Genomic DNA, 17,079 nt, shown 5'->3' with positions numbered 1-17,079 from the left:
CCTGTTTGCATTTAAAAGGCTTGCCAAGATAGCTGTACTGGCAAACCCTGCTAGTTTAGATGCAGCTGATAATAACAAAACAAAACAAAATACATATTTCCATCGCCCAAATGAAATAATCTGCCCTGGTAAATGGATTATTTTACCAGTACAGCTCTGCCACTGTTAGAACTCTTGCTGCTGCTGCTAGGGTAATCTGGGAGATCTTTCTGCTACAGAGGTAAACCTGCAAAACATTTAAGTGACAATAAAGCCATATGATAAAGTTTGCTATACATTCAAAGTTCCAAGAACTTGTCTCAACACAGAAGTCAAACAAATTTAAATAAAGCGCAAGGTGAAATAATTTAGTTAAAATAGCAGTGTTCTCTGCATAGCAGGCAAGCTGGATTTGAGTTGAACGAAGTTCTCCCTACCCCAATGTTTTCAGATTCAAATGTAGCACTTAATTATAGAGAGTAAAATGAAAATATTTAGGGGTTTATATGCTTTTTGTATTTTAAGGCTACACTTTCACGCCACATACTCATTCTCTCAGACTTATTACAAACAAACAAACAAACAAACAATACTAAGCTTAAGAGATTATCAATTTCACATGACTCTAGAAGCTGAGGCTTTGAGAAAAAGGCCAATTATCTTGTGATTTGTGATAAAATCATGATATTTAGCAACACTGAAAAGATTCTATCTATCCTGGCATATGAATACTAGGAGAAACATGTTTCAACTAGTTCAGCGGGCATGTTAAACTATGTCCTGGAATAGGCTAGGCCAGCTTTGTTTTCAGCAATGTCAAAATACAGATTGGCCCATCTACAAAACTGGCTTAACCAGAACAGTGCTTAAATGTGATGTGACTTAATTCTCAGACCAACAAAAACCAGGCCAAAGATTTGTGTTGGACTGAGTTAATTTGTTGAGTGTTTTTGCCATGCTAGCAAAACAAACATTCTTATTCTAAATGAACTAAAACCTCTATTCAGAAAAAGCCATCTACTTCTAACTCCTGTGCAGAAAGGAGAAGAAACACTTTGGGTGTTCTGCCACTTTAGCACAAAAAAGAGCTCATGTGAGCACCTTCAAGTTGTTCAACTGTTGTGGTTTGTAAGCATGGACTGTGGAGCTCATTTTTCTTCTCCTTCTCTCTGCTCTTACCAGTACCACTGCTGTACACACACAGAAGAATCTGGCTGTGTACTTGATTCCCCCACAGATGACTTACAGCTTCATCCAATCATTCTGCCCTGATTAACTTCAACAGGTTCCTCATTTCATGGAGGAAAAGGAAGATCAGTACTTCATCTGGTCACTCACTTACAGGATTATTGCCCTATTTTGTTCATAGAGGGCACTGTCCAAATCTGCATGCTGTGGGCATCCATGCAAGCCCCATCTGTTGTCCTCTCTATGGATCTCATTCTTCACTGACCATTCCTTATAGTTCAGATGTTGCTAAGCAATAGATAGGAAACATTATTCTATCATTTTGGTTCATCACTCATAGTTATAACTCTGCTTGTTCAAAGTTTGTTCTGACACTGTATGAAGTAACATGTCCCTCTGTTTTCAGTTGCATAGAATGAGATAAACCGACTGACACCAGATTATGGAAGATCCACCACAATGGACAGGATTTGGGTGGAATATCTGAAGGCTTAGTTCGGGGGAAGTGTGGGAAAATAGGATCAAGGCATTTTATGGTTATGTTTTGATGAAAGGAAAAGCCTGTACTCATAATATGGACAATGCAATGTGCAACAAAGGTTGAACATTCAGTCTAATCCAAAATCTTCTACAGATACATGACTCCAGTGAACATTGCTGTCTGTGAATACCCCTTGTGCATGGCTGTTTACAACAGCTTCTCACACCTAAACAACTTTGAAACATACTTTATTACATACAGATGTGCAACATTTTTAGACCATGCAACCTGCAATACTTCATGTTGTAATAAAACAGTATCATAAAAAGAAATAATCTATGAAACAAATTACTCTTTCATCTGCTCCCTGTTCAGCCATGCTCTCCAGGCTTGCATATGCCCACCGGCTGTCTAGAATTACAGATGTGTCCTGCTGTACACTAAGTGTGTGCTTATCTGCAGACTCTGGAGTCCAGCAACATTAATATAAATAATCCTCAGTATGTTAGCAAATTGCTTGCTTTTTTTTTTGCTTTTTTCCTTCTTTTTTTTTTTTTTTTTTGAACAGAAGTTTGGGTAACATTTTGAGGAATAAGCAAATTCTCCAAATTATTACATATTCAACAAGAAGCTTCCTGCTGGTTTGAGTAATTGTTCTTATCTTCCTTAAAGCCTGTTTAGACTAATACCATTGCTTTATGTGGTATTAGCAAATAGTAAATTAGCAAGATGTGTAATGTTTCGCATGGTACCTTGTGTTTTTCTTGTACAGAGTCACACAATACCAATATGTAAACACTGTTGTTATGTCTAGAATATGTTTATTGTTGAAATCGGCCTTTTGCACAAATGCGTTTTTCGCATGCTTTTTAAATTGGGAAATAATTAAAGCCAGGCTTCGCTCTGAGCTGCGGGAGCACTCCACTGGGCAGCTCTGAGGCGGCAGCTCTGCGAAGGCCTCTCGAGAGCTCGCCCGGCCCGCGGTATCTCCGCGACAGCTCCGCGGGAGGAGCAGCACCCGGCAGCGGGCTCAGCGCCTGCGATGCCCGGGCTCCTCCGCGCTTCCAGGGCGCTAAGGAGGGCTTTCCCACCGCCTGCTTTGCTCGGCCTTCGCCGCCCACTGGGACACGCCGTGAGGATCGAGATTCCTCCGGTCCGCGCAGTCTCCCCATCCCGCGCAGCTGTTTCGGTGTCCAGCGGGGCGCAGTCCGTGTTCACTCCGAGCGCGGGGCAGGAGCTCGTACAGCGAATGGCTGCTCCGCCCTGCTCCGCCGTCCCCACGCCGCCCGGCCGGGTGCAGCGCCGAGCAGGCAGGGCAGGCAGCGGACTCCGTCCTGCATCCCCGTCCGGGGAGAGACGCGAGAGCCGCGCTGCACCTTCCCAGCCGCCCGCCGGGACAGCGACTGCAAGCGCGCTGCCCTCGTCCTGCCGTCCCTCCCCCGCCTGTCACTCACAGGCTTTGCATAAACGCTCCCCCCGCCCCCAGCCCATATACCCCTTCTCCGCTCCGCCGCCGGGGCAGAGCGGCGGCCGGCGTGCCAGCAGTAGCAGCAGCCCCTTCTTTTCTTCCTTCCGTCCCTCTTCCCTACCTCCCGCCCTCCTTCCGCGACCCGCCTCCCGCCGGCGGCACCAGCTCCGCCCGGCACTGCCGCTCGCCCGCCGCGTCTCCGCGGCACCGCCGAGCCGGCACAGCCGAGCTTCCCTCCCATGCGCGGCGCTGCGCCGCCCAGGGACCTCCGCGCTCGCCCGGGAGCTGCTGCTGTAAGTTGGTGTCTCCGACTCGGTGCAGCGCCGGGCGCGGAGGGGAGGCGGGCGGGCAGCGGCGGGGCAGAGCTGGGGGGCAGAGCTGCCGCCGCGCTGCCTGCGGTGCTTCTCCGGCTGGAGCCGGGCTGCCGTATTTGCCCCCGGCACAGCCGGAGCCTGGCCCTCCTCCGCCCTGTCCGGAACGCTAGGGACCAGCGGGGCACGGGGCAGCGGGTGGGTAGATCCGCGGTGGTTGCTGTCTCCGGTACGCGGCTGCCCTCGGAAAGCGTCGGCTCCTGTTACGAAGTATGCTCGCCTCTCCGGTGGGCTTCAGCTTCCTGCTTGGGGCCCCGGGCGGTCCGGAGCATCCCTCAGCGGGCGTGAGGCAGGGCAGGGAATGAAAGAGCGCCTCGCTGCTCCCTGAGCTGGTTGCGGCGCTGCTCTCCCTGCGCCGGTACAGAAACTTTTGCACGTGGTTATTGCTCTATAAAGGAAACCAAATGCATTTTAGCTTCTCGCACTGATTTTTATATCACACTGGGAAGAAGCCCTGCAAGTTTGTTTTCAGAGATGGAGTTATTTAGGCGTTTTGATGGAGCGAACTGAGGGGAATTTAGAGTTGCGTTTCTTTGTCTGCATGTGGTGAGCTGTAGTGCATTCCTAGCAGGAGCAGCGTGTTCTGCTTTCTGTCTCGTTGCAGGTCCTAGGCAGCCACTGAGTTTGAAGACTTTCGGCAGGGTCGCGGTTTGCCTCTGCCAAACTGATAGTATCGGTGCAGATTTAGCAATTGAAAGCGGTTTTAGTTACATCGATGGGATAATTAGCAGATTTCCTCTCTTTCAGCTGTTTCACTGTTTCTAAAGAAAAACGCAGCCACCACCGTGTAATTGCGCGGTCATATGAAAATGAGCGTGCATCAGGGATGTGTCAGTAATTTGAAAATACTTAATTTTTCGTTTGATTTAGGCTGAGACCTGCATGCTGTAGAACTGTTAAGTAGGACAAGGAGCTGTTGTTTAAAGTAGTGTTTACTACTGGGCTGCTGTGACAAGTAGCCTGTTGAAGTGTAATTATAAATCAAAGTCTTGGTTCAACCTCTGTTCCTAGATAAAATCTATATCTGTAATTTACTGACCACTTCTTGTCTTTTGCATACAAGTACTATTTCCAAGGAAAAAAATGCCTGAAGGGAATTGGCTAATATTATTCAAGATGAGCACTTGATCACTGACTGTAGATTACCTCTCCTGAAGTATATGAGGCTTGCACAATTTCCAGCACTGGAGAAATTGGAGATGTCATTTTGACATTTTTATATTCTTGTAAGATTCTGTATTGACCTAATTGCCAGAGATTCAGAAAGGATATTTAGAGAAACACTGCCTGTTAGTGACTGATGATAATTGCTTAAGAGTGTTTGTTCAGCTAGTCCACGTGTGAACTCATCTCAGCACCACAGTGGAGGAAAAAGATATGTATAGATATGTATCTTTTTTCTGTTTGGGGAAATATGTTAGCTTATCTTAAATGTGAATTGGCGTATTTTGAATTCCTCTCAATAGATGACATTGCGATGAGAAAGGCAATCTTGCAGGAACAGTTCAAGACCAGCATATGTGAAATCTACTCACTGAGACACTAAGTCTTCTACTATAGTGAAATGCTGAGTGCCTTATTCAGTAGCCGTTCAAGAGTGGTTCTTTTACAATTTTTTATTTTTTTTTTCTTTACGGTTGTATTTGTTGCTATGGCTGTGGGTGGGCTTGGGTAACAGACAGTGATCTGTTCCTCCCCTCTGCATGTGGTCTGTAGTTCACTAGCCTCCAACGTATGCATAACTGCAGGGTGGGGTTTTTTTATGTTTGCCTCTATTTTGTTGTGGTTATGGGCTCATTCTGAATGGTGCTGAACAAGTGGTGCTCATGGGAGTACACAGCCTGGTGAAAGATCTAAATGCCTACATTTGCAGCCTCTGATGTGAACTTTACCTGCCCTGTTTCTGAACCCTGGGTTCATGATAAAAGAAAGTTTTCAGTATACTCTGAATTCCCCCAGTATGTGTGGGAAAAGAAGAGGACCTGTGTTTTCATAGAGATCTTGGCATACCTAGACTGTGATGTCTACACATTCAGTTAATTGGAGTGGAGAGTGGGGGGCCATGAGCGTATTCAGATCCTGCTTATTCTGTTGTCTCTGATCAGTGGGATGTTTAGCTCCCATCCTGCTCCCTGGTGAGGAACCTTGAAGGAGTAGGTCCTCAGTGTGAGGAAAACCCACCTGTAGAGATCCTGTGAATACTTTGCATTGCGTCATAACAGCATTTAAAATAGTAAAGTGCCTGGAAAAGTTTGAAAAAATCACAATAAAGTGTTCAGTTTCCTATTTGTGCCTTCAAACAGCTTGTATACTAGTATTTCAGGCCATGACCTTTCTGTAGTCCTTCAGTTCCGGGAGATTTCAAACTGTAAATGGTCAATATCATATTTTTGGCTATAGGTTAAGTGGGTTGTTTTAGTCTGAGATTAATGCTCAAGGTCCTAGAATCCCATCTGGGTATTTTTTTGCCAGACAATACAATTTCATTAAAGGTAATTTAATTTTCCTTGTAAAAGAGTTTGTATTGAAGACATATGCGCTGCCTTAAGTTTCTGTGTTTAGGGTTAGCGCATTTAATTGGTCTAGGGAGCACTGGTAAGATACCTTCCTAAACTTTTGCATGGTAGAGTGAGACAGATACTCTAGCATGTAGAGCTCCTCTTTGTTTTGGAGGATTTTAGATTGAGCACCATATATTGGGCTGTGTTACTTGCTCTTTTCAATCCCAGTTAAGTTTCATCAGGCAAATTGTGTTTCAGATTAAAGGAAATGGGCTATGGTAGTTTTACAGTAAGATGTCTCTTTATTCCTCACTTTAAATTGGGTTTGGGGGCCTTTTTGTGGTAACTGAAGAGAAAGGTGTATCACAGACTTGGTGTTCAATTTAGTGAATCAATTTGTATGGATAGTGAGGAGGATGGTACTGGCTGTGCTGCAGTTAATCTGCAGGTGTTACATGTTCCCTGTACACAGATTTCTTGTTCTGAAATGGAGGCTGCTGTCCAAATTGAACACATGGTTTTGATTTTGTTGGTGTTTCTGGTCGTATGACTCTAGAAAAATACATGTATTAAAAATGCTATTTTTGAGGCTTGCAAAGCTCTTGTATTATCTTGAGGCATTGAATGTAGGAATGAAATTCTGCAGTTCTGTACTGCTTAAAGATGCTCAAGTATATGAAAATATCTGCATGAGACTAAAGTATATCCACATTAAAAACCTTCACAAGTGACCCCAGGTCATGCACTGACTTAGGGCATTGCCTGCTTTCCAGGTGGACCTTTTGGCCAGTTCTTTATTTGAAGGTGTAGTAAAAGGTACTCTGGACATATAAATTCCATAATAATTAGGCAAGTTTGGTTCTTATCTTTTTCTGAATTTTCTCTCTGCAGTTTGAAGATAGAGAAGTGAGATTATTACAGTAGCCACAGCTTGCATTGAGTTCTGTATGTTTAATCTCCTGCTATTTGCACAGTGGCTTTTTGGCCATTAACTTTGTATGGCTGCCAGTATTCCTCCGTTTCCTTATACTCCGTACCATTTTGGCAGGACTCTTAATTAAATCTGGAAACTTGCTGCTGTAATTATACATAGACCTGCAAATAAAGGCAGGTAACAGTAACATTCACCTCTAAACAGGATCCAAACAGTGTTTTGTCAGTTAGGAATAGGACAGGATAGGATATGTCTTCTGTTTTATGCCTCCTCAAAACTGCAGAATGAACTAATGTCTTAAGCTCTGAGGACCTGACTTTCCAGGTCGCTTCAGAGGCAGTGTATCAGTGACTTCAGCTGGTAGTCAAAACATGTTTTTCTGCTGACTCTGCCTGTGTCTATGCTGTATCACTATAGCAGGCAGCCACTGAATTCTGTGGAATACAGGTAGAATCTGTAGAACTTTTTTTAGTTACACAAGTCTAAATGTATGGCTGATACTAGGGTTTTATTTCAAAATTCTTTTTTTTTTTTCTTTTTGTGCTGTTGCATATGGAATCACTATACCAAAGGGAAGCTTCCTAATGGGATTAGTAGGTTTTTGTTCCCTATGCAGCTTTTGACATTCCTTAGGTATTCTGTCTGGTAGCTCTTCCTGCTATGATTCAGTACAGGAGAATGTTTCAAGCGTGTGCATGTGTATGTATGTAATGAATCAGCTGGTCTAGGTTGGGGAAGGGTGAGAAAATCAGTCCTGGTTCCTTTTCTTTCTCCAACTTACTTGCTTACTGTATTGCTATGAAAGTTGGAGATCAGGTTTCCCAAGATAAACCTGCTCTTGGGCAACAAATTTAGACTATGTCATTTATGAATCTCAGCTTACAAAAAATAAACGCATGCCAAAGGTAGATGTAATTCTCTGTCCACTTAGCTATAAATTAAGGCTTCTTCTCCCCCATCCTATAGTGAATGATAGGCACACTTTTTGATATGTAAAAATAATGAATTTGACTTTCATTTATATTAGTTTTTTTTTCTCTGTTTATAGGTGTGAAAGAAAATGTCAGTCAGCATGCATGAAAATCGCAAGTCTAGGGCCAGTACTGGCTCCATAAACATATACTTGTTCCACAAGTCATCCTATGCTGATAGTGTCCTTACTCACCTGAACCTTCTGCGTCAGCAGCGTCTCTTTACAGATGTACTTCTCCATGCTGGAAACAGGTCATTCCCCTGCCACAGAGCAGTTCTAGCCGCTTGTAGCCGCTATTTTGAAGCAATGTTCAGCGGAGGACTTAAAGAGAGCCAGGACAGTGAAGTTAACTTTCACAATTCGATTCACCCAGAAGTCCTGGAGCTTCTTCTGGACTATGCATATTCCTCCAGGGTTATCATCAATGAGGAAAATGCAGAGTCACTGCTGGAGGCTGGTGACATGCTGGAGTTTCAGGATATTCGAGATGCTTGTGCAGAATTTCTGGAGAAAAACCTTCATCCCACCAACTGTCTTGGCATGCTGCTGCTGTCAGATGCTCATCAGTGTACCAAGCTGTATGAACTCTCTTGGAGGATGTGCCTTAGCAACTTCCAGAGTATCAGTAAAGGTGAAGATTTCCTCCAACTGCCAAAAGACATGGTAGTGCAGCTCCTTTCCAGTGAAGAATTAGAAACTGAAGATGAAAGGCTAGTATATGAATCAGCTATCAACTGGGTCAACTATGATCTAAGTAAGCGTCACTGCTACCTGCCAGAGCTACTGCAGACAGTGCGACTGGCCCTCCTGCCAGCCATATACCTTATGGAGAATGTGGCCATGGAAGAACTTATCACCAAGCAACGGAAAAGCAAGGAAATTGTAGAAGAATCAATAAGGTGCAAGTTGAAGATCTTACAGAATGATGGAGTGGTCACCAGCTTGTGTGCCAGACCCCGAAAAACTGGCCATTCACTTTTTCTTTTGGGTGGCCAAACCTTTATGTGTGACAAGCTGTATTTGGTGGATCAAAAGGCAAAGGAGATTATTCCAAAGGCTGACATTCCAAGCCCAAGGAAAGAATTCAGTGCTTGTGCCATAGGCTGCAAAGTGTATATCACTGGGGGACGAGGATCAGAAAATGGAGTCTCCAAAGATGTGTGGGTGTATGACACCCTTCATGAGGAGTGGTCGAAAGCTGCTCCCATGCTGGTAGCTAGGTTTGGCCATGGCTCTGCCGAACTTAAGCACTGTTTGTATGTCGTAGGAGGACACACTGCAGCAACTGGCTGCCTTCCAGCTTCCCCTTCAGTGTCCTTAAAGCAAGTAGAACAGTATGACCCCGTGACCAACAAATGGACCATGGTTGCCCCGCTGCGAGAGGGAGTGAGCAATGCAGCTGTGGTCAGTGCAAAGCTGAAGCTGTTTGCTTTTGGCGGTACCAGCGTTAGCCATGACAAGCTGCCCAAAGTTCAGTGCTATGATCAGTGTGAAAACAGATGGACAGTACCAGCCACCTGCCCCCAGCCCTGGCGCTACACAGCTGCAGCTGTTCTGGGAAACCAGATTTTTATTATGGGTGGAGATACTGAATTCTCTGCATGCTCTGCTTATAAATTCAACAGTGAGGCATACCAGTGGACTAAGGTGGGAGATGTGACAGCGAAGCGAATGAGCTGCCATGCAGTGGCATCTGGAAACAAATTGTATGTGGTTGGAGGCTACTTTGGCATTCAGAGGTGCAAAACATTGGACTGCTATGATCCCACGTTAGATGTGTGGAACAGCATAACAACTGTGCCCTATTCATTAATTCCCACGGCATTTGTCAGCACATGGAAACACCTCCCCTCCTAATTGTGTGTATGTTGGCAATTACAAGTTATCAGGTAAGAAATAGTACCTTTGAATTTCCCTGTAATAATGCTTTTCAAAAAACTTTTCAGCAGCAGCTTTGAGGAGGGGTGAGTATGTTTGATCCAGTTTTACATCTGAAGCACCTGAGACACACATACATTCACAGGCTGTTGTGAGCCAGGCAGTGTGTCTGTGACAAAGCCAGGTGCTGGAAGTAGTTTGCCACATATCTTGCACCCCCTTCTTTTACAAGGCCTTTTCCTGCATGATTTAGATGCAAAGGACTGAGCAAAACCAGCATTTTCAACTTGTGGGGAAATGCAGCGAATCTTTTGGAAATTGACTCTTGCTCTGCTTTTACTTACTAAATGCGTGATAAACAAAGGTTCCAGTGCCATTTTGCTCATGACCGAGACTAGGTCGCTCTGCATCCAGTAACAGTACCCAAAAAAGATACAGTAAATTCTGATCTGAAGCTTGATAGTGAATTCACTTGAATTTCCACGCAGACCCCCTTTAGGGGGTGTTTTACAGGAAGTCCACGTCTAATTTTTGATCTTTAGTCTAAACAGCATGATTGCATCTGCATGGCCTAAGGTTACATTTTCTCCATAGTTACACTTTAAAATACAGATTTTTCAGTATACTTATTGTTATATATGTTGAACTAGATATAGTGTCAGGAAGATGTGTAATTAATATTGCTGCCTGAAATAATTACTAGTCTATAGCACGCACTGTTCTAAAACAATTTAATTATACATAATGGGCCAAGCTCTTACCAGATGCAACTTCAGCATTGTATCTTCTCACAAGCAAGTCTGAATTTGGTCTTGCTTGGTTGGTTGTTGTGCATTTCTTATTTTTAGGAGGAGGGGAGAAGATTTTCACTATTAATCTGTGTATTTTGCAACAAACCTGGCAGGCTCCCATTTACGTTGTCTTGCCTTTATTCCCCACTTTCCCCTTGTGGCTTTAATACAAAATCAGTTACTACCAGCCAAGTAAATACATTGAGTTCTTGATCTCCAATAATCAGTGCCCTGTCAATGATAGTTTCTTTTTGGATTTGAGTAGTGTATCTTGTACCCATGAAGGCAGGCAGGTTATAAGAAAAAGGCAAAGACAGTTGCAGTAATCAAACAAGCTATGCATGTGCTTCTGGGTTACCTAAAAGTTCAGACTTACAGAGGTTCTCCAGAATATAGGAAGAACAACTTGTGTATAAAGACTTCTCTAGTTTCTTCAGTTTGGGACAGATCACTGGGGAGGTTTTTTGGTGTTTTTGCAGCAGTAGACATTTGCCTGACTGTTGCAGTAAATGCAAAATCCAAAGGTGTTTGAAGCAATGTAGACAATATAGACAGTTACTCTTGTAGTTGCCTTCCAGTTGACTGGAGGCTTTGATTGAGTGAAGAATACAAGGTTGGGCCCATGTAAAGCAGCAGTTAAGCTTTGAAATCTAGTGTGAAATTGGACTGTGTTGTGCCTTCAGCTGCTCTTCTCTCAGGTAGTTGTTTGCCTTGAAAACACCGTCCCCTGGCCCCTCTCCCCTCTCCTTGCTCTGTTTCTCTCAGACTTCCCTTGGGAAAGCAGGACAAACTCTAGAGACTTACCAGATCCTGGTTACTGGCAGTAATTGCCCCCTAACAGCAAATGGAAGCCCTCATTTCCATGTGTCAGCTTCCTCCCTAGCTGGGAGCTATGTCTCTGTATTTTCAGTTAATTTGTATTATTACTGACTTTATGCGGTTCTCAGTGTTATCAGAACAGCAGTATTGAATGCCCGGACTCAGATCTGTGCCAAGAAAAATATTGACTTATTCTTCTGAGTCTGACTTAATTGTTCTGGAGTTTACAGTACATGAGGGAGTGTTTTATTTTGAAAAAGAGTTATCTGAATATAACGGTGCGAAAAGCTTTCCTTTACTCTGCAGTATCTTGTTAAAAGCCATTATTTTAGCTTCACTAACACACAAGATAACTGTTTGAATGTAGCCATAGACTGAAATCTCTCCTGTGCTGTGTGCTCATCCAGCAAGTAGGTTGTTTTTTTTTCCTACTGACTCCTGCTGTTTTGTCAGTGGGTGGGAGGGACAAAAAGGAAATTATGTCTGATTACTCTGTTTTCACGGCACTGTGTGGCCCCAGTCTGACAGCTTTTAGGAAGACTTCAGTCTGCTTTGTCTTGTTCATCAAACTTGGGAGTTTTGAGTCGGTTTTTTCCCTTCTGTTTTGGAATTGTTTATAGTTTTTTAAAAGTTCATCCCATGACTAGGAACACTGTTTTGACTTCAGTGTTGATAGTCTGTTTTGATGGGAAGAATGTCATGCTGTGCTGAAGAATGCCTAGAAAAGACTAATCAACTCTATGGGTTGACACTTTTTTAGGCATAGAAAAATAGCCCACACTTGCAAAAACAGTACAGACTGTTACGTAGGCTGGATTGTTTCCTGTGAATGTTCTGTGTTGTTCTTAGGCATCATAGCCTGCGAGAGATGTGGTGTGTTCATAGGATCTGTGTCAGTGTGCTGGAGCTCATTTGCATTGTAATGAAGTAGGATTTGCCTTCTAAAATTCTAGCAGTGCTGTCAGAAATTACATGATGATGGTTTGGGCGCTGGCATTTTGATACAGCTTCACAGTGAAAAAGCAAAGCATAATCTCAGCATCCAAAGGCTGAGTTTGTCATTGAATAATCAGTTTTATAGAGGACTCTAGGATGGATTTATTGATGCATGGTATATTGCTGTGTGAAAAGAAATGAGGCAGAATTCTGTTCTAATGACTAGTAGATGTATTCTAAGTAAAGGGATTTTGTGGCCCTTTCTCTATTGGGAATAAATTCAATTCAGAATTTGTTGAGGCGAACAGAGGTACTGGGGAAAGACACCTTCACCTGTCCTTCTGCTTTGCTCTGACCAGGTTTGTTTTGGCTGAGGGGTAGAAAAAACTCTGCACTAAGTGTTCATGTGGATTTTTGTGGAAGAGAACTTACCTAAAGTAACTAATTAAGTTTACTTAAAACAAATCCACAAACTTTTTAGATTTCGGGGGAACATAAAAATGTTCAAGTATGCAGGATACAGAGCCCATCACTTTAAAAAGTGTATTGTGCCTGTTTGATTTAGGTTTCAAGTGACTGAATTTATACACAGAAAATTTGTCAGTCTTTCTGCAGTCAATAGGATGGTTAGCAGAGCAAGGTTAGTAGAATAATGAAGTCAGAATCTGATGCTAAATAATTACCTTCTTGACTGGTTTATGTGTCAGAAGTTGGGTGTTACACCAGAACCCTGAGGTTCAGGGTGGGCAGGGAAGCCCATCAACTGGGTTGTATCCTAAGCCTACCTTTTAGATTTTCTTTGACATCTAACAAAAACCTTATGGAATATTGTTGCAGCAAAACCTTTTAAGTATTTTTTCTCTCCTTTCTCTCCACCTCTTCCTATGCTTTTAGTTTACTCCTTTATTTGGAGAAGAGAATTGGAACCTCAGATCTAGAGAAGTTTTAATGAAGAAAAGGCATTCAGCATCTCTTTCATTTGAAGAAAATCATCTGCACCTTGTAAATTATCCAGCTTAGACATGAAGGAATGGGAGAAGAAGACCCTGTCTTCAGTGCTTCAACACGTGGTTTAAATAAGAATGGATAAACGTGTGATCTGGTCCTTGTGCTAGTAATTGTGGATTAAGGCCAATATTAATCAGTCCTTCAAAGATGAAGAAAACAGAGACAGAACTTCTCTTAGCTGTGCACCACACAGCACTCGATTTCCATGGACCCCACTGTTTTATGTGAAATTCGAAACGGTTGTCGCCTCTCTTTGTGGTGGTTTGAAGTGCCAGCGCCAGCTGCAGGGGAAGCAGGCCAGGTCTGAAACAGCAAGATGCTGCTGTGAATGAAGATACAGCAGTATTGCTGCTGAACTCTGCTGACTGGAGTGTGCTTGCCTGTGGGCAGTGCCTACAGCATCTGTTACACCCTGTGTTGCATTGTCCTGTGTGCAGTAACTGACCTTCTGCTTCATAAGGACTGGTCCAGTGGTGAAATGTTTTTGCAACGGTGGGGAACAAGCATTGCATCCCTGAAATGCTCATTGTTCCTGTTCCTCCCTGTATTTATAATTCAGTCTGTCCCATTCCTATTATGTTACTTGTTGTAGGTATAGTTATTTATTGTTCAGTGCTTGCATGCTGAAACAATGCCTGCAATTGTCTTCATGTTGCAAGGGCTTGTGTGAATTGTATGTTTTGCACATATTGTGATTGCTGACTTGCTCTGCTGCACAAAGAAAGAAAACTATTGGGTAATAGTTGGAGGTGGGAGGGAGGAGTGGCTTCCCAGTCGGAAATGGAAGGATTACAAGAGAGGATTTTAAATGACACATGTGCTAAAGGAAGAAGCCATGGAGGTCACTTTCTCAGGCCACCAGCTCCCCAGGCTGCATGTGGTGTGTCTTGTAGATGGTGTCCTTTCAGCATTTCATTTGTTGGTCATGCCTTTCAATTTCTAATCTGGAAATAGCCAAAGTCTATTGCAACACTCTCTTTGTGCAGCTTCCTGATTGCAACGCAAATACTGTGGAAGAGCTTCTGGATACCAAGCCCAGATGAAGTCATTGTCCAAACTTATTTATTTATTTATTGGGTTGGAGGAGGGTTACCTACAATATAACCACATTGTCCTGAAGGAGTGGAGAATGGTGATTCAAGAATAAAAACAAAAAAAACCCCTCAACATAGGTTAATGATGAAGTCTTAAAAAAAGAAGAAAGAGCAGCAATTTTGCACTGACTGGATTGCCTCATCCATCTGGATTTCAGATGATCATCTGAGTGGCCAGATGTCAAAGACCCAAGTGCTCTAGAAAAATTCTTATGGGGATAGAAAATGAATCTCAAACCTCTTATCTTAAAGAAAAAAAAAAAAGCCCTCAAACTCTGCTGCTTTTTATGTTCCTTATCCAGGTGTGTCTTTATTCACATGATTGCTCAGAAACCTCAGATGATCCTGAGAAACCAAACTTTGATTTTTAAATAAAATAGTTTCTTGTTATTATGGTATTTGGACAGCGATGAAGCTACTCTTTTTCTTTGGAATTTCAGAAGCTTGTGTTTCACAGGTACTTTCTTTGCCAGATCCTGTCATGAAGCTTGTATTGTATTGTGGTTTTTTTGTACATGTGTCTGGAGCCCAACTTAACCAGCACGTTCAGTAACATGGTTGGTGTGTGCTGTGGTATAAGTAAACAGCTGCATGTGTGCATGCAAAACAAAAATAGTCACATTGGTGATGCTTGCCTTTCTTTGTGTGACAGTGATGTAGCTGTATTTGTGAAAGCTTTGTCATCTGAAAGTGTTTACATTGGTCCCTGGAAGTTTCTCTGCGCTGCCTTACATTTGATTTGCTGTTTGGAGTAGACTCTTTACATTTCAGAAATAAAGTGTTTGGAGTTCTGTGAATACTGAGAGAACATTGATTGATCAGCAAAGTCATTTGCAGATTTTAAAAGGGTGAGTTCCAGCTAGATGTGATAAAGTTATAGTTCCACTGATTAAACTGGTTCCTTGAAGTGATAGATTTAAAAAATGTTTAAACCCACAGCCTCTCTACCCATGCTGCCCCCCCCCCCCCTTTAGATGGCCTTTAAGCAATAGGAAAAACAGATTAGGATAGGTCTCTTTTCTATATCCCTGTACTTGCACGGGTTGCCATATTAAAACAAACAGCCTTGAATTTTTGTTGCCTTTCATCTTGTGGATCACTCTCAGGAGTGTGAAGGGAGCCATAAAATCAGACTTCCTGTGTTTTGCATGTCCTCTCCCCAGGCACTAGCAATTACATAAGGTACAAGGAAGTAAAGAATCGGGTCCCCAGGGGCCCCTGTGTTTGAATAAGAATGTGTAGCTTTGAGACCTGTGTTCTCTGTCAGGCTGATCACAGAGTCCAGAGGTGAAGCTGCCCTGCATCTAACTATTTAACTTGTGAAATCTGTTTTGTAGTGCCATACAGCTTCCAAAAGTGGGATGAATTTTCTACAGCTGTTTCCAAAGCTGTGGTCTGCTTTCAAGTCCTCAGTTAATTCCTGTGTGTAGGCTGAAGGAAGCTGGAGTCAGGGTGGGCCTCTGGCTCTGCAGGGAATTCACTAGGCTCTTGCTCTGTGAATTGTTGTGGGAATCCTGGCTAACTACTTGACCATTTCAGTCCTGCGAAACACCCCACACTTTGAAGCAAATGCAGTTCACAGCAGAGTGCACACAAAAACCCTGGCATAAGATGGGAAGGTTCCTCTTTTTTTGCAGGCTGGTTGCTGTAGAAACATGTAACAAAGGACAGCCTTCCTCTTCTGGTATAATTGTGCAGCTCCTTTTCTATATGTCTGACACCTGTCTGAATAAGAGTGATTAGAACAGAATAATGTTCTCATTCCTGGCCATTGAAGATGTGCTTCATGTGCTAAAAGAAAACTGTGCAAGTGAAGAAGTAAAATTGTCTATGTTGTTTGCTACTACATCTTAAGATTTTGTAAAACTCACTTTTTTCACAATGTGAAACTGAAGGTCAATAAATTATTAGATATTTCCTCTCCATGGAATGTTTATTTGAAGTGTTGTCTCTTCCTTCCCTCTTTCCTCACCCCTAAATGTTTTGAGTCCCTAATAATGTCCTTTTTATGTCCTCTTAAAAGAAGCACATCAGCAACATGCAATTAAATGCTTTGGTTTAAGCTTCTGCTTCAGTTGCACTTTCCTTCCCTTTGTTCTGTTCTGCTGCTGTTACTATGATCTCTATCTCAAAGTTCAGCAGTTAAAACTCGGAGAGCCTCAAAACATTTAAGAACAGGAAATGCAAGTTTGTTGTTGCTTGCAGTACAGTTTAGTTAGTGCCTGATACCACTTGGAAGCGAAATTAGGCATCCTGAATCCTTTCTAATTCTTCTTAAGTCAGAAAATGCTGGCTAAAACATTCCAGTTGCTTTATATACTGTACATGTATGGTCAAACTCTTCAAACTTTTTATCTGACTTACATTTTTGTGTATACAGGGTGGTGGGGTTTTTCTTAGTTTTAGGTGGGGTTTTTTTGTTTGTTTTTTTGTTTGCTTGTTGAAATACTATTTTAATGCTATTGATTTTCCACATGGCTTAGCACCTGTCTGGTCTGAAAGTGTTGCAGAACACTGTCCAGATATAAAATAGCAAGTTTTCTGACAACTTCTAAACTACCTCTATTGAAACTCCTGCAGCTGCCCTGTGAAAAGTCACAGGTTTCTTTGTGGTCTTTCTTTGTTCAAAGGAGTTGGGGCCATAGTATTAAGTGACTT

The 17,079-nt window shown here is 42.8% G+C and overlaps 1 protein-coding gene across 1 annotated transcript; it reads left to right on the top strand.

Annotated features, from left to right (window-relative positions):
- The first annotated feature begins 3,150 nt into the window (after positions 1–3,150).
- Positions 3,151–16,346, top strand: ENC1 (ectodermal-neural cortex 1). The gene is made up of 3 exons (XM_085042000.1): positions 3,151–3,409; positions 7,971–9,784; positions 13,214–16,346. The coding sequence occupies exon 2, from the start codon at positions 7,983–7,985 to the stop codon at positions 9,750–9,752; it is 1,770 nt and encodes a 589-aa protein (XP_084898126.1). The 5' UTR covers positions 3,151–3,409; positions 7,971–7,982; the 3' UTR covers positions 9,753–9,784; positions 13,214–16,346.
- Positions 16,347–17,079: the final 733 nt, after the last annotated feature.

This window comes from Lichenostomus cassidix, chromosome Z (assembly GCF_008360975.1).
Source record: "Lichenostomus cassidix isolate B80296 chromosome Z, HeHo_3.0, whole genome shotgun sequence".
NCBI lineage: Eukaryota > Metazoa > Chordata > Aves > Passeriformes > Meliphagidae > Lichenostomus > Lichenostomus cassidix.
Note: the sequence above shows the minus strand (reverse complement) of the source record. Positions and strands in the feature narration are given on the sequence as shown.

What these genes read in the sequence shown, in the direction of transcription:
- ENC1 (XM_085042000.1), top strand. Translation starts at nt 7,983, where the DNA reads ATGTCAGTCAGCATGCATGAAAATCGCAAGTCTAGGGCCAGTACTGGC.